Source organism: Rutidosis leptorrhynchoides, chromosome 2 (assembly GCF_046630445.1).
Source record: "Rutidosis leptorrhynchoides isolate AG116_Rl617_1_P2 chromosome 2, CSIRO_AGI_Rlap_v1, whole genome shotgun sequence".
Lineage (NCBI taxonomy): Eukaryota > Viridiplantae > Streptophyta > Magnoliopsida > Asterales > Asteraceae > Rutidosis > Rutidosis leptorrhynchoides.
This window is the reverse complement of record NC_092334.1, coordinates 709,884,956-709,910,280: the sequence shown is the minus strand read 5'-3', so window position 1 is coordinate 709,910,280 and position 25,325 is coordinate 709,884,956. Positions and strand designations below refer to the sequence as shown.

At 33.8% G+C, this 25,325-nt stretch overlaps 1 protein-coding gene across 1 annotated transcript; it reads left to right on the top strand.

The window, feature by feature from the left end:
• Nucleotides 1-1,060: 1,060 nt before the first annotated feature.
• Nucleotides 1,061-19,196, top strand: LOC139894695 (serine/threonine protein phosphatase 2A 55 kDa regulatory subunit B beta isoform-like). The gene is made up of 14 exons (XM_071878109.1): nt 1,061-1,514; nt 3,185-3,288; nt 3,387-3,485; nt 3,601-3,720; nt 4,280-4,477; nt 5,202-5,293; nt 5,848-5,966; nt 6,495-6,618; nt 6,976-7,099; nt 7,596-7,664; nt 7,750-7,841; nt 7,935-8,012; nt 8,240-8,307; nt 18,529-19,196. The coding sequence occupies exons 1-14, from the start codon at nt 1,397-1,399 to the stop codon at nt 18,663-18,665; spliced, it is 1,542 nt and encodes a 513-aa protein (XP_071734210.1). The 5' UTR covers nt 1,061-1,396; the 3' UTR covers nt 18,666-19,196.
• Nucleotides 19,197-25,325: the final 6,129 nt, after the last annotated feature.

Sequence of the window (25,325 nt, the reverse complement as noted above, 5' to 3'; positions counted from 1 at the left end):
ATCGAATATGTCAGGATCAGCCCTACGAGTGAGCAATCGGATTTTAATTTTTGCCTGAATATACACATGAATAATGATCATCTCATGTGACCGTGGTACAAGAACACAAGTATTATTGTCCATTAGGGCTTTATATTCATCAACCATGATGTTTCAATGAGGAGAACGAGCTTCTTTTGGTGTAGGAGGAATACGAGAAATATAAGAGAGAGGCTAGACAATGAATGATATTTTTGGTTTATGTATTCCGGACATGCTACGAGTGTGAATTGTTTGAGCAAGTGGAGGGGACTGTTTGGTACTAGATGGCGAATTAGAGGCTGAAGTAGCAGAGTATATATTAGTGTTGGAATGAGTTGGTGATTGTGGTGATGGATTGATAGAGCCCAAATTATATCTATTTTATAATGCTCTTAGGTAGTATCTTCTCCATTTTTCACACAAAAGAAGCATTTTACGTGTCTTTTATATATACACTATGTAAGGTTTTTTTTTTTTTTTTGAAAGGCAAGTAGGATACACTATGTAATGTAGTAAGGTCTACTAACTTTTATGGCTGATGAGAAAACTATCTAAAGATATTAACCACTCCACATAGTGTAATTTTTATCTATAGTTTTGGCAAATTCGATCACTTTAGGTGGGCCCAAAGGATGAGCAAGTTCAGTTGAAAGTCAAATATATATACTGTGTCACTTTCACTTTTGCTAAACAAACAAAAGACAAATAATAAATAAATAAATCAACTTCAGATAATAAACATCCTTATTCCTTATCCTTGTTAGAACAAAACACCAAAGAAAATCACATCAAAATAAAAAAGCAAGGGTAAAAGCGACTTTTTCAAAGTCACTCCGTGGGTCCTCAATACTTCAGCCCCGGTCGTGTACAGAACAACTATAGTTTATTAACTCTCGACTAAACTCACAGCCTGTCATATAACATAAATATCCACCACTTACATACATCCACGTGTCTATACCATTGGATACAATTCCATCACTTGATCATAAATCGCAGAAATTATAAAAGAGGAAAGGATTGTATTATTGATGAGAAAGTTGTGTGTGTTTTTGGTGTGTGTATTCGGAGGGAAAAGGACCGGCTTAGTTACTACAATTAACAGATTCGCAATCTGTAAACGAAGCGATTTCTTCTCGCTGTTATTGTGGATGATCAAATTGATGATAGAATCGATAAATTCAATAAATGAATCTGAAAGCGCGATCGATTTAAATTTATTTTCTTAATGGAATTAACTGAGGATTTTGAAATCTACAATCGTGAAGAAATGATAAATTGATCAACGATCGGATGATGATGTTCATTTGATTTTAGCTCGAATTTTTTGATTTATTGTTTAATATAATAATTTTACTAAAAAGGAGCAAAAGATATGAACGGCGGCGATGTTGGAGATGTGGCTACAGCTCCGGACGGTCCAACACCTCCGCTTGACTGGAAATTCTCTCAGGTGTTTGGTGAACGTACCGCCGGTGAAGAAGTTCAGGAAGGTAAACTAGCAGAACTTATTATTGTTATATATATTGTATATATTTTAAATTTAAATTTAAATAAATACAGATATTTATGCATATGTGTATATTTATATATATTTGTGGTTACGGTTTGGATTAAGTACGTACATGAAACAGGATTTGAATTGAATCGTTATATTGATCATTGGAGATTCAGGATATGTTTCTATACACAGTTGTACTTGATATTTTTATTAGACCAAAACAAATGGAAATGTAAACTTGCAATTGTATGGTTTGATTAAGTAATGCCAGTTAATATATTCGAAGGCTTTAATAAGGTTTGCACAATCAGAAACTATTTGAGGAGTCAGTGTATAGTTTCTTAGGTGTGGATATGCATAAGAATGATGAGTTTATAACGTTGCATCTAGTGAATGTCAGCTCAAGAGTTACCCCAAGTTTTAGTCATCTATATTCAGAGGAAAGGTGTGTGTGAAAAATGCTAGGGTTATTGGTTGTATGGATTTGATAGGTGGTGATGCTTATACTCCGCATTCACCTTTTATATACCGATTATGGTAATGTCAATTCGTGCAACGGCGTCCGTTTCTAACTCTATACCGTGTATCATAAGTTTATCTATAGGAGGAATTACGAACTAGAATCACGTACTATTGATACTTGTTCCAATTGGAAGTTTCGTATATGTAGCAATGTAGTAAAAAGCTTGAAACTTTTTGTGTAATTAGTCAATATACTTGGTGCATACTTCAACAATGAAATTTTGTAGGGCTCCACATCTGTATGGTGATATTTTGTTATCGTTACTTCCACTTGTTTAGCATTCCTAGAATTAGTGCTTGCTCTACGTTTGGTTTAAAGTTGTAAAAGGTACTCTTCACGTGGACTTATTTGGAATTATTTACAGCCTTTTATTACTCATTTTGGCACCACTAACAAGCAAGAAGTTGACTACTAGAAACATCATTTCACCTTATTTTCTTTTTCACTTGCCTTTCATTAATGAGGCAATGTCATTTGCTATACCTTCTTTAGGGGGCAGACTGAGAATAAAAATTAAATTCAATTTTGTTATCTACATCTACACGAGCCTTGGTCACCGGTGCTTATCTCATTCTGATGTTACTGAAATGTGATGCTAACTTTAGGAGCCTTGGTCAAAAAGTTTATTCAATTATACATGATGCTAAGTTTATTCTGGTTGCTAAAATGCTGAAAGAAGATCACCGTTACATGATGTTTCTGATGTGGACTTGGATTATTCTGAAAAAGCTATTAACATCACTTTAGAGATTACATGCATTCTTTCATTAATTTGCCTTACTGATGATTTTCTAAGGCATTCGTTTACAGTATTAATTACTACGTAAATGCACAGATTTGCAATTTTTGTAACTTCGATTTCATTTATATGTTTCTGTTGTATGAGTATCAGATATCAGATTTCTAGATGCATAAACTTTCTTTACCTGTTTTAATGTATACATTGAATGAAACATCCAAGACGTGGTTCCTTTCTTGTCTCCCCCTTTTACATCTAGCGTATATGCATTTGTGTTTGTCCACCTTATAATGGCAATGTAAGCTAACACTTGGATAAACTTCAATTTCTCTTATTGTTCCACTTGTTTTGCGTTATATTACTCGTACAATCAAGTGATGAATTGTTTGATGATTTGCAGTTGATATCATCTCGGCGATTGAGTTCGATAAAAGTGGTGACCATCTTGCTACTGGTGATCGTGGGGGCAGGGTAGTATTATTTGAGAGGACTGATAAAAAGGAGGTTGGTTATGCTAAGATTTGTTTGAGTGTTCTCAATGTCTGTTTTTTACTGTATTAAGTTTATCTGTGTCTCATAGTCTTTTGTGGTTGATTGTGTAGAATAGTGGAAATAGAAGGGATTTAGAGAAGACTGATTACTCTATTAGTAGGCATCCAGAATTCCGCTACAAAACTGAGTTCCAGAGTCATGAACCCGAGGTTTCTTCTCTTGCAATTTCTCTAAGTTGTTTATTTCTTTATTATTCTCTATTCGTAGCTACCACTCCAGCTGTCACTATGTTTATATTCATTCGTTCCCATCTTATGCTTCCAGTTCGATTATTTAAAGAGTTTGGAGATTGAGGAGAAAATTAACAAAATCAGATGGTGCCAAACAGCCAATGGGGCCCTCTTTCTTCTGTCTACTAATGATAAAACCATAAAATACTGGAAGGTAGCTACTGTTACTCTCAATTTACTTGCATTCTTTATGCTGATAGGTGATGGAAAGAGCATGGTGCAACATCACATTACCATGGCTTTGCAGTTGTAAATCCCAATAATTATGTAAAAAAATAAATATAATAACAGTGTATGTAGGATAAAAGACGGCAGAAGAGTCTCTTGCAGTATCATCTATTTTTTTCTACTTATCATGTCTCTGTCTTGGAAATATCATACTCATTGAGGGGTAGTTTTCGTTGTGACAGGTTTTACTGAGACCTAATTGTATTTTATGGTCACTTGCTGAAGATTTTGAGATAGTTTTTTAGTACTGACATGTGTTGTTGACCATTAGTTATCTGTTTTTGTAAGGTGTGTAGATGATATTTATTAATACATTGTAAAATCAGATATAATAAGGCTAGCATATAGTTGTGGCTGACACAGGTCTAGTTTTGCCTTCTTTATTCTTGTTTAGTTTAGCATTATTTTTCCATGAAAGTCATGTTTTTTGTGGACCTGGCTTTTATATTTTGTTGAAGTTGTAAAACCTATATCAACTCACACAGGTCCAAGAGAAGAAGATTAAGAAAATTGCTGAGATGAGCATGGAGCCTTCTAAAGCAGCTGGAAATGGCAACGTGACAAGTTGTAGTGTTACTTCCACTCATAAGCCGGATCTTGCAAATGGCGGATACACTAGTTTAAACAATGGCTTATTATTTCCATCTGGGGGCATCCCATCACTCCGTTTGCCTGTGGTAGTTGTACCTTTACCCTATATGTTTATCCATCTTCCCTTCAATCCCAACACCTTTCGTCTTTCATCTACTCTTATTTATATATCAATTATTGTGGTGGACTAGGTTATGTACTATGCATAGATCCTACTTGTAAAAGGGTGTATGTCTGCTACAGGTGGCAATTTAACCCATTTATAGACAAATAAGGATTTCGGTTAGCTTTTATCTGTAGTGGGTCACATGGATTTAACGGGTCATCTAGATCAACAGGTTGAAAGTCATCATCTAAAATGTAATCAATGCATTAAACTTTCTAAGCCACCTCATAAAGCCGGGAGTTTTATTATCGTGACAACTAGATCTGTTTTAATCCATACTAAAAAGATAATCGTTATTGATCCCCCCCCCCCCCCCCCCCCTCCCCCCCCCCCCCCTCTTCTGTCAACTCTTGGTCAAACGAGGATGGATTGTGATGATTATGCATTTGTGCAGTTGAGATATATTTGTCAAAAAAAAAAAAAAAAAAAAAAAAAAAAAGTGCATGTCAGGTCAACCAAATTTTTTTTAAAATTTCATTATATCGTTGTTGATTACATTGTAACGTGATTTCCCTTGCTAGTACAAGTTGGAAATAATATCTTCAGAGAAGCCACAATGGTTTCTTTATGTCATCATGACATTGTATCTTTTCATCATATGTTCTGCTTTGTTCTTTACAATACTACAACACCCAAATGTAAATTTGTAGGTTACTAGCAGTGAGACCAACCTTGTTGCCGGATGTAGAAGAGTGTATGCTCATGCACATGACTATCATATCAATTCTATCTCGAATAACAGGTTTGGGTCATCATTTCTTGCAAGTTTCTATCATTTAATCTTATTTTTATAAACATGTTTACTCTAGTGAATTTGCCTCTTGACTGTCATGTACCATAAAATTATATTAGTCTACATAGTTTTGATTTATGAACCCTCTTGTATATATTGGTCAAAAATCAATTTTATACGGGCATGTGATATCGATAGATTAGATATATTATAGCTACCTTCTAACCTAGTGCTGAAGAACAAGTTCTTCAGTTATACTTGGCAAAATATGGATTATGTATTATTACTACTGTAACTTACCCATTCGTATGCCCACTGCAAATATATGGTTCGGTACACGCTGAGGTGGGATATGATTTCTGCTTTCAGTGGCTAGAGCTTCATTGGCTCAAGCTTGAGCCAGTAAATTCTTTGTCGATAACTAAGAATTTCCAGGCTCTATTTGTTGCTAATATTTATGATGCATCATGTTGTGTTCATGCAATGGTTCATCTAGCTATTATATTTGGTATAGTTTGCTATCTTAATTGTCTTCTGACACCCTCTCCTTTGTTTGCAATCAGTGATGGCGAAACATTCATCTCTGCTGATGATCTTAGGATAAACCTTTGGAATTTGGAAATAAGCAACCAGAGTTTCAACATTGTGGATGTCAAGCCTACAAACATGGAAGACCTCACTGGTACAATAATTTAGTAGCTATTGAGTTTACAATAACTTCGGATTTAGCTCTGCAATCTATATTTTATCGGCATCATACACATTCTAATTTTTTTCTTGCTTATCAATGTAACTAAACTTAGTGGGCTAGTTTATATTGTGATAATCTGAAACTGAATATTGTTCCTGCAACTATGCGAAGTTTGATGAACTGGAAAATCTTCTTGTCTGGTGATTGTTTTCATTTTACAAACTTGAAATCAGGTAATATCACATAAATACAATCCCTGACACCCTCTTAGTAATGTTGGTTGTGTGCCTTTTTTGGTGGTTAATTGCTTCACAACAGAATCCCCTTGCTGTGATGATTCTCCTTTAATGATTTGATGTGCTAGTTTCTTTATGATTTTCTTCTTTGAATTACTTCCTTTTTCACAACCAATTACAGTTATTAATTATGTGTGTGTGTGAGACACTATTTTGTATTTCTTTGCATCCTTTTATTTTACATAAGTTTGTGAGTCTTGACTATGACTCTGCTTTTCCGCAGAGGTGATAACATCAGCTGAGTTTCATCCCAACCATTGTCATACACTTGCATATAGTAGTTCGAAAGGATCAATTCGCCTTATTGATTTGCGTCAGTCTGCTCTTTGTGATAAGCATTCTAAAATGTAAGTCTTTTGGAGGAATTTCTTTCTTTGATTCTAGTTTGTTCTTTCTGCTTTGTGAAATTATGCATCATCCCTAACTAAAGGTGGCATGTTCGATCCATTTGTCTTAAAATGTGTCAATTTGGGTTGTATTTATCTCATACTGTCAAACAGGTCAAATGGGCCGACTTTGTCCGACTTTTCAAAAATTCGAAATCCACACAAATCGTTCTTGAATCTTGCCTCCTCAAATCATTTAATTAAAAAAACTAGATTATTATCTCAACAACTTTGTTTATATATTATTATTTAATACATTTAGTGTTGATTACATTAAATAACTATAGGTTTGGTGAACTAATTAATGATTTTATATAGGTTTGTGGAACATGAAGCACCTGGTTCCAGATCGTTTTTCACTGAGATAATAGCATCAATTTCAGATATAAAGTTTGGAAGAAATGGAAGATATCTCTTAAGTCGTGACTATATGACCCTTAAGGTTTGTGATTTCTTTCTGTTCTCTATCAGCTACTTTTTAAATGTTTTTACATGAAAGACATTCGAGTCCTCAGGGTTTATGTTTCCTTCGCGTGTGATACTTAAATTCGGTTATGGTCAGCAACAATATGTCGTGATTTTTTTTACCTACATATATACGTTGTACACAACAAGTGTATTCATTTTTTTATGCGTTTAACTTCCATGGCTGAATGTGTCCCATTGTTCAGGTAGTACAGTTCAATAGCACCAAGGTTTTATGTTGTTTGATACTACAAATATTAGGTGACTATGAATAGATAATCCCCAAACCCCATTTTTCCCACCTATAAGTAATGACAGACTTTTTTTTTTTTTGGGAAATGCCAAGTGATTGAAAGAGCAATCTTACATGGGTTGTTTATTTCTATATTACTTTTTTTATAATCATATATATTTTTAATTTTTAATCTGTGACATTTTAGTAAGATTTGTTCTTTATTTAAACCCTTGTGCAGCTGTGGGACATCAACATGGACTCTGGTCCAGTCTCGACATTCCAGGTGCATGAACATCTAAGGCCTAAGGTATACTTCGTTTTGCTTATGGTCATAGTTTTTACTCTGCTAATTAGTTACCTTTAGCTGATGATGTACAATTGATTATTTCCAGCTGTGTGATTTGTACGAGAACGATTCTATTTTTGATAAATTTGAGTGCTGTCTGAGTGGTGATGATCAGCGTGTAGCAACTGGTTCTTACAGGTAATTATATACATGTCAAGTTTATCTCAAAAAGTGTTCCATGTGTGTTTTTTTTTGGCTTTCTACTTACTTGTAAAGACAATGTGCTTTCAGCAATTTATTCCGTGTGTTTGGCGGCCACCCGGGAAGTACTGAAGCAACTACCTTGGAAGCTAGCAAGAACCCAATGAGGTACATAATAATGGCTGAGATATATTTTGAAGAATAGGGAAGCTGGAAAAGGAAGAATTTTTCAAACCGTAAATATAATATATTATATAATATATTTCTAAAACAAGTATTTTTTTTTTTTTTTACCCGAGGTTAATATTTAGTAATATTATTATCAATTAATTAATCTATATATTATAATGGATAACACATATGCATGTCTCAAAAATAACTTCAACACCTTGTAGGAGGCAAGTGCAGACCCCTTCAAGGCCTTCCAGATCCTTAAGCAGTATAACCCGTGCAGTTAGAAGAGGTTAGTCGCCTTCTTTCTTTTCACCATGTACAGTCACAAACACTAGCATGTGTCTCAAAATCGATACAAGGTGTTAGTGCATTGGTGGTGACCTGACCCGAGGTCAGGGGTTCGACTCCCATGTGTTGTAAAAAAATATTTTCCCTTGTGGTTACCCGCCCATTTCCTGGCCTCGGAGGTTTCGAACGTCTATGCATTTGAGCCTCACCCAAGGGGGTTTTACCACACGCGGTGCTCGTATGGATTCGTCGTGGAGGTTTCCTGTTGAGGGGCGGTAAGACTGTAAATGGTTCGTTCAAGGAAATGATCGGGTGGGTGGGTGGGTTCCGACATCGCGTTCGGACCCATTAGTAACTTCTAACCGCCGTTAAAAGTTGTACTAACCAGATAATTAATTAGTTGTTCACTTACTCATTTTTCTAAAAGTTTTTGAAAATCTATTATATGATCAGAAACTAAATGTGATAAACTGACTGAAACAGACACTTTATGTGATTGAAGAGATAGAATACAAAAAGTGCACCAAATTTTTTTACAATGTTCATACTTATTGTAGCCGAATGTCTTTTGCTATCTAGAGGGAATAAAATATGGTGGAAAAGAATGTTTCATAATCATTTTACATTTTGTCTGTGCAGCCTACAGTAGGTATGAAACTAATTATCAAGCTTAAAATCAGTTTACCCAAACACAACTTAAAGTCGCAATAAACATCTAATAGTTATATAACACAAATCCAAGAATCCCCTTCAACAATGAAACAAGAAATTGTGTATATGTTTTATGTGAAGACCCGTCCTAATCCATCCGGACGAAGTCCATATCGATTATAAACGATTCACAACAGTTGATTACATCGCGAGGTACTTGACCTCTATATGATACATTTTACAAACATTGCATTCGTTTTTGAAAAGACAATCTTTCATTACATCGAAGGTTGACAGCATGCATACCATTTTATAATATATCTAACTATAATTGACTTAATAATAATCTTGATGAACTCAACGACTCGAATGCAACGTCTTTTGAAATATGTCATGAATGACTCCAAGTAATATCTTTTTTTTTTTTTTTTTTTGAAAAGCAAGATAATTTTATTGATAAGGAAATGATACAACGAGGATTACAACATGAATAACACTAATTTGAGCGAAACTCGAGGACCTATACTAGATATATCGGAGCAGTATTATCAAACTTAACATCAATCACCATTACCCTCATCATCTACTAATACATAAAAAGGATTGTTTGTTTCAATTCTATCTTTGGAATATGTCTTATTATTACCTTCACCATCAATGCCCTTCCCTTTATCTGTTTTCCTTGAAACATTCTGATTTCGATTTTTCTGGGACTCCACATTCCAATTTGTTTCCTCCACAGCAATATTGTCTTTAATACCATGATTATTCTTAACTGCATTTTGCTTGATACCTTTTGCTTCTGTGGACTGCCATTGACTTTTATTATTATCAAAATTCAACTTATGAGATACCCTTCCTTTCTGACTAACAACTTTAGAGCCGTCCTCAACAAACTGGTTATTTAAATCAACTGTTTCACCATCATTGTTGTTTTTCAAAGCGTCTTTTAACACTTGTGCTGAAACTTCATCTTCTGTTTTAGGCCTAATTTTACAAGTATTAAAAGAGTGCCCAAACACTTTGCAATGAGTGCATAAAGGCGGTTTCCATTGATAAGTCACCTCAAGTTTACCCACTTTGGCTGGAAAAGAACCAATCACAGGATAGGAAAATTCGACAAAGCTAGGAAGGTCATCAGCTGCATTGACTTCAGTCAAAACTCTAGCAAAACCTAGTCTTCCACTTTTACTTAAACATCTCTCTGAAGTAACTTTGTCCATCAACATAGGCCTACCAATACCACTAACAAGTTTACCTATACTTCTGCCACTCCATAGTTCAATGGGTATATTGTGAATGCAAATCCAAATTGGAACTTTTTCGGGTTCAATTTTTTCAAGCCAAACTCCAGGTTCCCACTGATTCACGAAAAAAGGAACATTATTAACTAACCATGGACCACTCTCAAGAACCTCCTTCATACCCTTTTCGTTATTAAATTTGCATAAATAAAATCCTGCAGCTGTTTTGACGATTTCTTTAAGATCATACCTTCGCCACATTCTCCTTAGATGGGCATTAACAACCCTATATTCCATAGAAGTTCCAATAAAATACCCATATAATTGAAGAGAAAAAGCACTACCGCCCTTCTTAACCTCCTCGGCGGAGAAAACTACTCTCTTTTGACCATTAGACATTAAAACTGGAGGAATGAACTCCATTTTTAATTCTTCTTCATCTTTGGTTTGTTTTAAGAAGTCAGCAAAAGTGATGTTTGGATTTACCCATGCTCTTGGGGATTTAGTATTTGTATTGTCTTGCCCATCACTAGTCTCAACCCCTTCCATTGTTGTAGATTTAATCCCAGAAACAACATTATCTTTATCACCGCTATTATTATCCTGCGTATTCATTAAATTTACATTGTCACCCAATGTAAATTGGGAGAAATCATCAGGAACAACAATTGACTCTCTAATACCATCATTCTTAAATAACTTAACAGCATTCTCAACAGCAGCCACTAGGTTTACATCCAAGTAATATCTTTAAAATGAGCAATTGCACAGCGGAAGACTTCTTTCATACCTGAGAATAAACATGCTTTCAAGTGTCCCAAAAGGTTGGTGAGTTCATTAGTTTAACATAAATAACCATTTCATAATTTTAATAGACCACAAGATTTCATATTTCCATTTCTCGTAAACATACGTCCCATGCATAGAGACAAAAATATCATTCATATGGATTGAACACCTGGTAACCGACATTCACAATATGCATATAAGAATATCCCCATCATTCCGGGATCCTCCTTCGGACATGATATAAATTTCGAAGTACTAAAGCATCCGGTACTTTGGATGGGGCTTGTTGGGCCCGATAGATCTATCTTTAGAGTTCGCGTCAATTAGGGTGTCTGTTCCCTAATTCTTAGAATACCAGACTATATAAAAAGGGGCATATTCGATTTCGATCATTCAACCATATAATGTAATTTCAATTACTTGTGTCTATTTCGTAAAACAGTTATAAAAACAGCGCATGTATTCTCAATCCCAAAAATATATATTGCAAAAGTATTTAAAAAGGGAGTAATGAAACTCACGCATATAAATATTGTAAAACAATTAATAAGGTATTTGCATGTATTCTCAGTCCCAAAAATGTAAAGAGTAAAAGGGAATCAAATGAAACTCACCTAATGTATTTTGTAGTAAAAATACATATGACTAAATTGAACAATTGAACAATGCAGGGTTGGCCTCGGATTCACGAACCTATATCATTTGTATAATTATTAAAATATATAATGGAATCACATAATTTCATTTATTAGTATTTGTTATTTATATATTTTAGTTATATAGAATTTATTCTAAAATCCATTAAAACATTAACTTATATTATATCTTACTTTATATGTTATATATATTTATTTTGTATATATATTTAAAATGATTAATATTTATATATTTGTTTGTATCAATATATCTATATATTTTGTATGATCAGTATTATGTTTAAAATCATTAGTTGGTTATATGTAAGTATTTATATAAATATTATTAATATGTTAGATATATTGTATATGAAATATTAATGTACTTTTAGTATATTTAAAATGTTTATTTTTATGTATAAGATATTTACCTTTTAAAAATAATAGTTTCGATATTAATGATTTACTAATAATAATAATAATAATATCTTTTTAAAATACCAATAATAATAACGATATTGTTAAAAATGATACTTTTGCTTAATAATAATAATAATAATAGCAGCAGCAGCAGCAGTAGTTACTAAAGTGATACTAATACTAATATTAATGAGAATAATGGTAACTTGTATTATTTTCGTAATAAATGAGAATTTTTATCATAATACTTATTTTAGTAACAATAATATTAATAGCTAATATTCGTAATACTTAATAATAATAATAGTTCTAATTCTTAATGATAATAATAACATTAATAATTTAATAATAAGTATAATAATAACAATAATAATCATAATAACAATAATAATAATAATAATAATAATAATAATAATAATAATAATAATAATAATAATAATAATAATAAAGAATTAGATTAGAAAGTATACCCCTTTTTATAGCTTTTATAAAAAGAATAGTCCAAACGAGACTCGAACCCGCGACCTCTCACTACCCCAACATCCACCCAAACCACTGAAGCACTCGTGTATTCTTGCTTTACTCCACGTTTTTAACTATTTAATATATATACGACAGTTATCATCTCCTTCATCATACACCCATGGACTCATCATCATCTTCATCCTAATAATATCCATCATCATAATCTTAATTTCTAACACATAGTCCGCTACACAATATCATCGTTGTGAACCATCATCTCATTCATTTCCTCATCATCATCTTTATCATCATCACCTCACTACATCCTCATCATCTTTCTCATCGTATCATTATCATCACCTACTGCCATAATCACGAACATTTTCATGATCTTGCTACTATGTTCATCATCAATATCTAACCTAAATAATGTGGGTTTGTATTGTTGAGCAGGAACCCGTAAAAAAAAATATTTACGGCCCAACAATTAAAAGGATCACGGTCTAAATAATGAAAAGGATCACGGCCCGAATAGTGTTTAGAGTAATAATATTCCTCGTGGATTTTTTTAAAATATAGATGAGATAAAAGTTGTTTTGTGTGGGGTTCGGTTATGGGGGTTTACAAGAGTCTCACTCTGCCGCCCTTTTTTTCTAATGTGATTAAACCCCAATTTCAATTCATGTCCCTACAAACAACTAAAGAAAAGTATTCCACGTCCAAGTGGGTGATTAAGTTATTTGTTGTTGGCCACAAGCATCGGTTATCTTTTCTTTAGCATTTGATTCCTTCACCAAAAAAAAAAAAAAAATTAAAGGTGATGGTTTACGGCTGAACTAGCAACAGAAAAACGAACAGCAATTTATGCTCTTGGTTCGAAATAGACAAGAAACAGAAATATGGTTGTTCGGTTTTTAAGTGGGTTTGAGGTGTAGGTGGTGAAAGGTGGTGGCTCAACTAATAGAACACGGAAGAGATGTTGGGTTTGTGATGGTGTTAATGTGGGGGTTTGATTGAGCAAAATCGAAGTGAAAAGAGGTGGTGGTGATGTGAGTGTTTGAAGATGACAACGATGGTGGTCGAGTGATGGTTTGAAAGGTGGTTGTGAGGTGGCGGTTCTTGATAACGGTGGAGATGGTTGGTGGTTGAGGATGGCCAAGATATTAGTGTATATGTCTAATATGTGTATGCATATGAGTAAGTATATAAAAGAGATATTGGATTTAAAGAAAGAAAAACAGTAAATATATATCAATCACATTAAAATATACTAACTCGCCAGTTGGTGTTGTGCTGTATCTGTCTATATCTATATGATACATATATGGATAGATTAGATTATAAATTAGATATTATAGATTAGATATTGTGGAGATAAAAGACAACAACAGTAACCTTTCAATAAATCATATGAATTATAAGATAAACAGTTAGCAGCCGGCCCCTATTAAGCTTTTAAATTATGGAGTATTATATCGTGCTCCTTTGCTAAACAGTTTCGGATAAATTTAATTCAGAAAAATCTCATATTTTAAAATTAACTATATTTATTTATTTTGATCATTATGATATAAAATTCGATCATTAACTGTTAAATAAAAATTACATTAATTATTCACTCCCAACCACAAGTAAAATATAAAAAGTTTTAAAATTCAACAAATAGTTCCTAAATACATTTTTAATAAACCTAAAATTTATATTACTCATTTTCGAATCACCGTTTATTTTAAAATCACATAAGTTCAATTTTTAACTTGCCTAATAACAATCGAGTGACATTTGAGTGTTACTATCGTTTACTAAATAGATTCGAAATCATAAAATATATATTTAATATACTTTAATTATATGGATGTGTTTTAAATAATAATTATCATAATTATTAACTATAAGAGAGAAAGAGAGAAAGAAAGAACTGTGTAAAGAAAGAACTGTGTTCTTGTATTTGTGTGTTATACCAGTACATGAGACCTTCTATTTATAGAAGGTATACTTACATTAACAATCCCTAAACTATGATTACAATGCTATATTACAATATAAGTAGTTGTCTAATATTCCCCCGCAAGCTAAGGTCGGGTAACAACCTGTAGCTTGGATCGTAACTGGAGAAATCTTGGTGAGGACAATGGCTTGGTGAAGATATCAGCAATCTGATCATCAGTAGTTATAAACTGAACTGAAAGTTTTTGTTGAGCAACTCTTTCTCGAACAAAGTGAAAATCAACTTCTACATGTTTTGTACGTGCATGAAAGACTGGGTTAGCTGAGAGATACGTAGCGCCAATGTTATCACACCATAAGGTAGGAACCGATTTAACAGGAACACGAAGTTCACGTAATAGATCTTGAAGCCATGTTAGTTCTGCAACCGTGTCAGCTAGGGCCTTGTATTCAGATTCTGTTGAGGATCGAGAGACAGTCTTTTGTTTTCGGGCTGACCATGATACTAGGTTTGAACCAAGATATATAGCATATCCTCCCGTGGATCGATGGTCATCTGGACAACCTGCCCAGTCAGCATCAGAGAAGCTAGTCAGCGAGTTGTATGCTGAATCAGTATAGGCATGAAGCACTGTTCCGGAGTCGTGCATAAATCGTAAACCATAATTGGCAGTGCCTTGTAAGTAACGGAGAATTCGTTTAACTGCTGACCAATGATTTATCGTGGGACAATGCATGTACTGACAGACTTTGTTGACTGCGAAAGTGATGTCCGGTCGAGACAATGTAACGTATTGAAGGGCACCTACAATTTGACGGTATTGAACAGGATTGTCAAATGTTGCACTATCACCAAGAGCAAGTTTGGCGTTGGTTGTCATCGGAGATGAAACTGCTTTAGCATTAGATAAGTCGGCGCGTTCCAAAAGTTCACGGATGTATTTGCGTTGTGATAGAATCATGTCATTACCATTCCTTGTGACTTCAATCCCTAGAAAATAAGATAAGTTACCCATGTCTTTAACAGCAAATGAGCGGCTTAAACTTTGTACCACCCTATCTATTTCTTTTGTATCGTTCCCTGTTAAAATAATGTCATCAACATACACAAGCATATATAGAAGAGTGTTCCCACTAAAGTAGATGAATAAGGAAGTATCCGTTTTCGACCCATGAAATCCAAGAGAATGAAGTGCCGTAGAGAGTCGATGAAACCATGCTCTAGGTGCTTGCTTTAATCCATATAAGGCTTTGTGAAGGAGGTATACATGATTTGGTGTAGTTGAATTGACGAATCCCGGTGGTTGTAAACTTATTTTGTAAAGGCAAATGATATTTAGATAACATGGACTTCAACAGTTGTGGATGTGGATGTCCGAGTCTTTGATGCCATGTAATTGAAGATGCACGGGTAGTGGAGAATGCTATTTTGTGAACTGGTGAAGACTGAGGAAGATGGAATGAGTAAAGACCACCATTACTTGGACCCGTGAGGAGGGTAGTGTGTGTAATCTTGTCCTTCACAGCAAAGAAAGTTGAGTGAAATTCAAAATACACATTGTTATCAAGACAAAACTTTTGTACAGAAAGTAATTTATGTTTTATTTCAGGAACATGAAGTATGTCTTTGAGGGAAAAAGTTTTGTTTGGAGACGAAAATTGTGAGGAACCAACGTGTAGAATGGGTAAACCCTTACCATTGCCAACATGAAGATTGTCCTCACCGTAGTAGACCTCGGAGTTGCCAAAGTTGGATAGGTCTGGAGCAACATGGTGACTAGAGCCTGTGTCTGGGATCCAAGAGGTTGACGCTTGGGAGCGATAGTCTGTAAAGTTGGCTGAAGGTGACTGTCGCCTCATTGTAGCAGGGTTACGATTAGGGCATTGAGATGGGATGTGCCCAATCCCACACCTGTTGCATGTGCCAAAAACTGTGTTTTGATTAGAAGCCCAGTTAAATGAATTTCGATTACCTGCTTGATTTCTGTTGTTATAGTTGCCTCGTCCACGTCTGTAATCACGTCCACGACCACGGTTATTGCCAGATCGGTTAGTGTACATGGCTTGTGAAGCCGGTGTATGGGCAAGTTGAGCTTGGAGTCCAAGTTGAGATAAAAGCAATTGTACGGCTTGAAGCTGATCTGTTTGTGAAGCGGGCAAGACATTATTAGGAGCTGTTGAATTGCGACTTTGTGTGCTAGTCGTGAATGCTTGAGCTGAAGGAATGTCGGGTACAGATTTCTTGATCATATAGTCGTGGTCTGATAGCAGACCATGAAGGTCTACAAAGGTAGGAGGCTTTTCGCGGCCCAGAAGGCTTGATTTTAAACCGTTGTATTCCTCTCGTAGTCCTGATATAACTAGCATCACCAAATCTTTTTCTTTCATCTTTTCGCCTATGTTAGCGAGCGCAACATCGTATTCTTGAGTCCTAGTTAAGTAGTCTGCGGTTGTTTCATATGGCTTCATCTGTAGTCTGAGGAGCTGGGTTTTCAAAGAGTGTTCTCGAGAGGAAGTGTGAGGAGCGTAGGCACGCTCAAGGGACAACCAGAGATCACGAGACGTTAGTCCTTGAACATGTTGGAATGATGCTTCGGATATGGTAGAAATGAGGAGCATTCTTATATGAGCATCATTAGAGACCCAATTAATGTAATTGGGGTTTGGTGTTTGAGACTGTGTTTCTTCATCTTTTTCTGATGATGGGATCGTTGATGGGACATTTTTAGGTGGACAAGGGATTGTGCCATCAATATAGTTGAATAATTTGTTGGTGACGAAGAATGGTTGAACCATTGTCTTCCAGTAACCATAGTTCGTGGGAGATAAGGCGAAACCAAATTTGTGGGAGTTGCGGCTTTCTCTGTTGGAGTAAAGGTAGCTAGCATTGCCATTTTCAGAAATAGATAAAAGATTTTTTTTATTTTTTTTTTTATATATTTTTTTTATTTTTTTTTAATATATAAAAGGAGGGGGAGAGAGTTTTAACTAGGAGTTTTTTTTTTTTTTTACTCTTTCCAAATTCCTTTCCAAAACAGAACCAAAAAGAAAGAAACCGGTGATGAACAGTGGCTGACGGCGGCGGTGAACAGTGGTGCCGGAGATGAACAGTGACCGAAAAAAAAATTCTAAAAAATTCAGGGGTAGGTCGGAATTTGATTCCGAAGCTAATGGTGTTGGCCGTTTTCCCTGATTTAAGCTGGATCGGGCTAGATCTAAAAAAGATCGGAAAATATCCGGCTATTTTTGGTGTTCTTTGAGGCTGAAAATTATGGTTTTGATTCGGATTATAGTTCCGAACTTAGTGAAGTTTGTAATTTTCGCTGATTTGAGGTAGTTGATCTTCAGTTACATTTTCTTCACTGAAGATCATGGCGGTGGGTTTGTGTGATGACAGGTTTGGGTGTTATGACCCGAAAGCCTCGTTTCTGATGTGAAGGTTCAGGCAAGGCTGCAACCACAGAGCATACTACGAGTTTTTAAGGTCAATTTTTTTTTTTTTTTGCCGGAATTGTTGCCGGAAAATAGCTTGGCTGCCGGAATTGTTGCCGGACTTAGGCCTTTACAGCTCTTGATACCATATTAACTATAAGAGAGAAAGAGAGAAAGAAAGAACTGTGTTCTTGTATTTGTGTGTTATACCAGTACATGAGACCTTCTATTTATAGAAGGTATACTTACATTAACAATCCCTAAACTATGATTACAATGCTATATTACAATATAAGTAGTTGTCTAATAATAATATCATATTTTTATTTTATTTTACATAATTAATTTTTAATAACAACAACATATAATGTTTCAAATTATATTTTCAATTATTTATATATATATATATATATGCATATATACACACATATCTATTTACAATTAATTATTCGTGAATCGTCGGAAATAGTCGAAGTCAAATGAATCTACAAAAATAGTTCAAAAAGTTTTGAGACTCAACATTACAGACTTTGCTTATCGTATTGAAATCATATAAAGATTAAGTTTAAATTTGGTCAAAAATTTCCGGGTCGTCACATTTTATGCGTTAATATAGATTAAAATTCAATCTGTGTACAGGTGGAGACACACCTGGGGTTGATGCAAATGGGAACTCATTTGATTTCACGACAAAGTTGCTACATCTAGCTTGGCATCCGAAGGAAAACTCAATTGCTTGTGCTGCTGCAAACAGCTTGTACATGTATTACGCATGAAAACACTTTACTCCCATTAACAAATTTTTGGCTGCCAAACATCAGTTGGTTCGCTTTTTTTTCTCTTTAGAAGCCTTCACTTGGAAGATCCCACCTAAAATGTCCTAGAGAAGCCTTAAAAAGGTCACTATGCCCAAAACCAAAAGAAAACTAGTTTTTTTCTGCCAATTTTTTACTCTACCCTCGATTCGTTTTATTTTATTCTTTTGACGTATTAAGGACTTTTTTGTTATTATATTTAGTGTTGGGTTGAGGTGAGGTGAACCAAAGTTTAATGGGATCGACATAAACTATTAAGGGAATGGATTGATGAAAGTCAGATTTATAGGTGTAGTTTTAGTTTTTTGGGGAGCTTTGCTGCTAACGTTGCAGGCTTAAATTTATACAGTATCACATGTCTAATACATTTGTTTTTATATTTAAAAATTCTTTAGACCTTTTACCTTTTTAGCTAATGTAATCTTTTATTGTTGAAAGATATTTATTATGTATAAGAAAGCTCTAGTTTTGTTAGTTCATCATTACTCATAACATTGTTTACGCGACCAACTGCCGGTAAAGTTTATTGTGTGTTCTATTAGAGCATTCCCAACATACTCGTCTTCTAGCCGCAAATAGCATCGCTTCATGCCACCATTGGCACCAAGTCACCAATCATCTTCACTTGTCTCCCATTTCGTGAAAGTTTGGCATTTTTCTTCCTGAGTGTAAACGGCTATATTGCTGTTGAAAAGGTATTAAATAAATAAAAAAACCTATATAATGTTTACCAACAAAAAGCAACGGCTAGTATCACCATTTCCTTCATTTTACGTCTACATACATGTCTTAATTAACCAAGTCAGAGTCCAGGAAAACAAAAAATAAGTTTATGGGTTTGAACAGAGTCAAACCTCGTTCAAATTCTAATGTCTTAGGAAAGCAACATTACAGTCTTGGCTCTTTACTTTCTTGAAACTACTTGGCTCTTTCAAGCGCTAATTCTGCTCCGAATCTTTCTACGCCAAAAATCTATCAACTAACACATCAAATCCATTAACTCAGTTATCATTATGATATATTACAATAGAGCAACTAAAACTGTTCAAGGGAGTTCACAGACCAATCATATTTCGCTTCTCGAGTTAAATTGAATATACATTACATGAAAAATAAACATTTAGCAGCATATATTGTATCCATTAGGGGTTGTCGAGTTGGGGAGATGCACATTCGCACAAGACCATTTCTAACCGTGATTGTGACGTCACAGACAGTTAGTGCACTTTTTAGCCAAAAAGTGCAATCTGACCGTGACATGGCAATGTCAGTTTCTGACATTTTTTTAACCGTTGTGTCAGTTTTTTGTGTCAAATATTGGGTAGGGTGATGTGGTAAAATCTGATTGGAAATTGGGTGAAAAAAAATTAATTAATAATAAAAATATATATTAATTAAATCTGGAAATTTTGTGATTGGTTGGTGCATAAACTCACGGACAGAAACAAACCCGTCAGATACATGACGGACGGATACTAACTGACGCTGCATTATGTTTCGTCAGATTTCGCCACATGGACTGACGGATGGGATCTGACGCCGGGTTAGAATAGGTCTAATAAAGATTATAAGTACCTATTTTAAAAATCAGCAAACCTAGAACCCATCATACATATATATATATATATATATTTTTTTTTTGAACAAACACAAACACTTTTATCCACAATGTGACTCGAGCACATAATTTCAAGGTTGATGCGTTCTTTAATACCGCTAGACCAGAAGTTCTTTGTCCATCATACATATTATGTATCTGATATGTACACTTTCTCAAGTGAATGAAGTAACAACCATTATTGATGCTTGTAGTTTTTTGATCTCATTTTTTTCATGTCTTTTCCGTAGATAGCGGTTTAATTTAGTTGGTTGTTTTAGTGTTGCATCGTTTTGTCTCTTGTTAGTGCCGATTTGTTTCTTAGGGTTGGTTTGTTTGTACAGCCCCGCATGGTATTTGCTAAAAAACAAGGTTTGGTTTGATAATCATGGATTGATTCTTGAATCGTGCAATTACTATTTCAATTAATTATTTCGACCCCACAAGCCTCGGGTATCATGAAATTCTAATTGGGATAAGACGAGAATGAGATTTGATTTCAGGCAAGGAAATTCAAATCCAAAGTGTATCAACGAATATGTGATTTTCTGTTAGTCCGTAATGAAAGCAAAGTCCGTATTAAGAGGTGAAATGATACAATGGAAGGACGCAATCTTTCACTGAAACAAAATAACATTTCGACGAAAAAAGTGAAATATTTCAACAAAAAGTGCAACTCTTCGTTCACACACTTTGAAAAATGAGTGTTATTTTAACCATACATTATCAAATTAATCCGAATGAGCGTGCATGCCGCACTCTTCAAGCTAATTCAGTAACCCTCTACTTTTTAGTAAATCCCAATTAATTAAAATAACTGTTGAAAACACAAAAATCACAAACATTGTCAATTTTGATTTCTTTTATCATATAATTGGTTTTACTTGTGACACCTCAGGTAAACTAACTCCTTTCTAAATGAGGTTTAACGAATCGTAAGTAATGAATACTAGTACTCCCTCCGTCCCATATTAATAGTCTACTGACAAAAAACACACAGTTTAAGTAAATGTCATAAAAGTACTGTATTTTTTGTTTACTTTCCACATTTACCCTTACTTTTTCTTTATCTTTTAATCCTATTCACGTACATTAAGGGCATAATAGAACTTTACCTTATTGTTTTTATTTATATATGAAAGTGGACTATTAATTTGAGACATCCCAAAATGAAATACAGAATATTAATATGAGATAGAGGGAGTATCATTTTGTAGGATGGTGATATATCCATTAATAGAAACTAGTAAAAGTAGCCCGCGCGATGCGGCGGGTCTTTCGGGTTTCATATTCATATTTAATGTAGCGTTTTGGATACACGTGAACGTAGTTAGTACTTAGTATATCTAATGACCTGCGTGTTATTAATGCCAGAAAATTGCGTTAAAAAGGGGGACGGAACCGCATATATGATATCGTTATGTTGTGTTGTTTATTATATGTGTACGTATATGTATGAAAGATAGCCCGAAATATTTAGCATTTTTTAAAAAGCGTCCGTTTATAATTAGTTGTATTATGTTCGTAAAATTATTACGAGTTGAATGGTGGTGTCGGAAAAATTTAACTCCCGGCGATCGAGAAGATATGCTCCGTTACGGTGGAGTTGTTCAAATTTTTTTATTTAAATAATGATTTTACATTTGACCCCCAAAAATGGGGGTTGAATTGTATTTTGAGTAGAAGTTAACGGATTGTAGAGTATAAGTATTTAACTGAGATTTATCAATTTCAAAAGTGCAAATATCAATGACCCATTCTATAACATTTCAACTGTTATAAATCATAGACTTTTGATAAAGTAAAATGTGGTGGCCGACACTTTTTGGTGGATCAACAAATTAAGTGGATCAAATTCACGGATATTTGTAAGACCCGAATATTTTATTGTACATATGTGTGTATAAGTTATTCAAGTTGTGGGGTTTAGGTTGTATTTAATTAAAAGGCAAAAGAAGCTGAACTGGGCATTTGGCGCGCCACGCGGCCTTATGGCGCGCCGCGCCATTACGGGCTGACAGCTCACTTTGTTTTTAATCAAGATATTTTGGGGGCATTTTGGTAAAACCACTTAAGGTCCAACTTTAAGGCTTGGATCAGTTGTTTGGAGTGCCATTTACTCCATATTCACCCACCTTATCATCTTCCAATCAATTCTAGAGAGAGAGAGTTAGATTCTAGAGTGAGAGAGCTCAAATTAAGGAAGAAGAAGCTCGAATCGGGTCAAAGTGCAAGCACTAAAGTTGTTCATCTCCTCATTTGCTACGTTTTGATAGTTGTGGTAAGCCCTAAACCTAACTTTCTTGTTTTAATTGTTAAAGAGTTAGGGTTTGTGTGAGTGATGAACAATAAGACCCATTTGTTAGTGAATTGGGGGTTTTTGGGTGAATTTGGGTCTTGTAGACTCAAAGTTGACTAACTAGGGTTTTCTAAGTACTAATCTATGTTATGAGCTTAAATAAGTTAGTTAAATCACTAGCACACTTAAATATATGTAAAGGGGTGTTAAGTGGGTTAGTGGATGACCCGAAATGGGAGTATTGACTTTAAATGGTCAAATGGGTCAAAATGGTCCTAAGTGGGTTAATGTATGTGTTTGATGTGTGATGACCCGGAAATTTCCGATCAAATTTAAACTTTAATCTTTATATGTTCCCGACACGATAAGCAAAATCTGTATTGTTGAGTCTCGAAAGTTTTGAATTCCATATTCATGTAATCAATTACCCTTTGACTATGCCCGATGATTCACGAACAATTGTGTGTAAATAAATATGTAAATATATATATATATATATATATATATATATATATATATATATATATATATATATATATATATATATATATATATATATATATATATATATATATATATATATATATATATATATATATATATATATATATATATATATATAAGTATAATTATAAATATAAGTGCATATTTAATAATTTAAATTAATAAAGTACACTTTAATCAAATGAGTTAATTATGTAAAACAATATACGAGATAAAAAGTTGTTATTACAAATGAAATATATAAATATATATAATTTATATTATATTATATTATATTATATTATATAATGTATGAATAATAAATATACAATAAAAATTATTATATAACATATTATATGATTATTAAATATTACGAAAGTATAATACATATATATGATACAGGTATAAATATAATTGTTAATATTATTATAAATTTTGATATTAATACCAATACTGGTATTATTAATATAATCTATTGATGTGAATTTGATATATATAAATTGTAATAGTATTTTTATTAATAATATTATTATTATCATTAATAAAATAGCCTTATTATAATTAGTATTATTATTAATAATATTATTTTTATAAATTTTATAGATATTATTATCATTATAATTAATAGTAATATTATTATAATTATGTCATTATAAACTTTTATTATTAGTATTTACAACATCAAGTGTATTATTAATAGTATTAATAATTATATACTAATTAATTAAAATTTAAGAACTAGAAATATATATATACAGATTAAGACTTATAAAAGAAACAAATTGTTGCAGTACATATATAAAAGAACAGATAGATAATTACGCAGTAGGATCCAAAACCTCATTTGATATCTCTATCGATTCTGTCTCTAATTTGTTATCTGTCCCAATCCAATCCAGTACAATATGATTCTAGTTAAACAGACGCAAACAAAATTTGTTTTGGACACTTTCTAATTGTATTTGAATTTTCTTCTGTTTGATATCTTCGTACAGAATTTGTTACACATCTTAATCAAGTTACAACGCAAGTATCATAAAACTATCACCAAACTTACTCATCTTTTTACTCTTGTTTTCGGTTTCTACCTCTCTCATCATCTTTATCGATCAAACAAACACCCAACTCAAACCGCCATCACCTCATATCTTTTCTTCTCACTTTTGGCCGATGACACCCAACACCCATATAATCGAAATCACCACCATGATTAACTCAGTTGCAGCACTTGTTTCTGATGTTGCACGTACCACAAATCATCACAAAAATATTGTTGCTATGTTGCTGCTCTTGTAGCCTTCGTTATTCCTGTTTCTAATTCCTTCTTTGACGAACCAAGAGTGAACCCAACAACCAACTTCCTCCACAATCATTAACACGCTTTTATGTTTCTTACTTGAACCCGACACCTTATTATACCACCATCTTTGAACACAATACCTTCGGCTTAACAAAAGAACAACTCTCACCACCTTCGAGCTGCTACACGTACATTCTCTATATTTCTGTTTTTAATTCAAGTAACCATCGTTGCCACCATAAACAATCACCACCTTCTTCATCACCTTCCTAACCATAACCGAACCATGATGAACCACCATCGCTACCCTCAACCTTTTCTTTTCTCTCCTTCTCTCTATACTCTCTCTCCTATATATTTTTTTCTCTCTTCTGTTTCAAACGACTCATAACAAAAGCCATATAATAGCGGTGAGTTGCCTTGTTTATCTGTTTCATAACCACTACCGAAAACCCACTATCCAATTATATGAATTATAATTATTATTACACATTCCTTTGATAAAGTTGTGGATTAATTAAATTAGGAGCTCATTATGGATTATGGATACACTTTACAGCAAAGATAGAATAATGATACTGATGCATTAAATTATTGATATTAAGGTAATGCTTTAACAATTATCCAACGAGTATACATGTGGGGCAGTTTTGGCCGAAAATTAGGAAACACGATTGAATTCATTTACTTGATGATGGGCTTATCGAAGTGGGCTGTTGCACACAAGTAATCGATCCATATATTTTCTATTTGGGCCATGTATCTTTTGAGTCGACTGTTCCATCTGCTGCTGTGCCCGGTTTATTTTTTTTTCTGTCACGACATAGATGATTAGGTGATGATGATAGTAATCATACGATATAGGTGATGATGATAAGATGATGAATGATGGTGATTGTGCGATGATGATAGATGATATACATGATGATCCACAATTAAGTT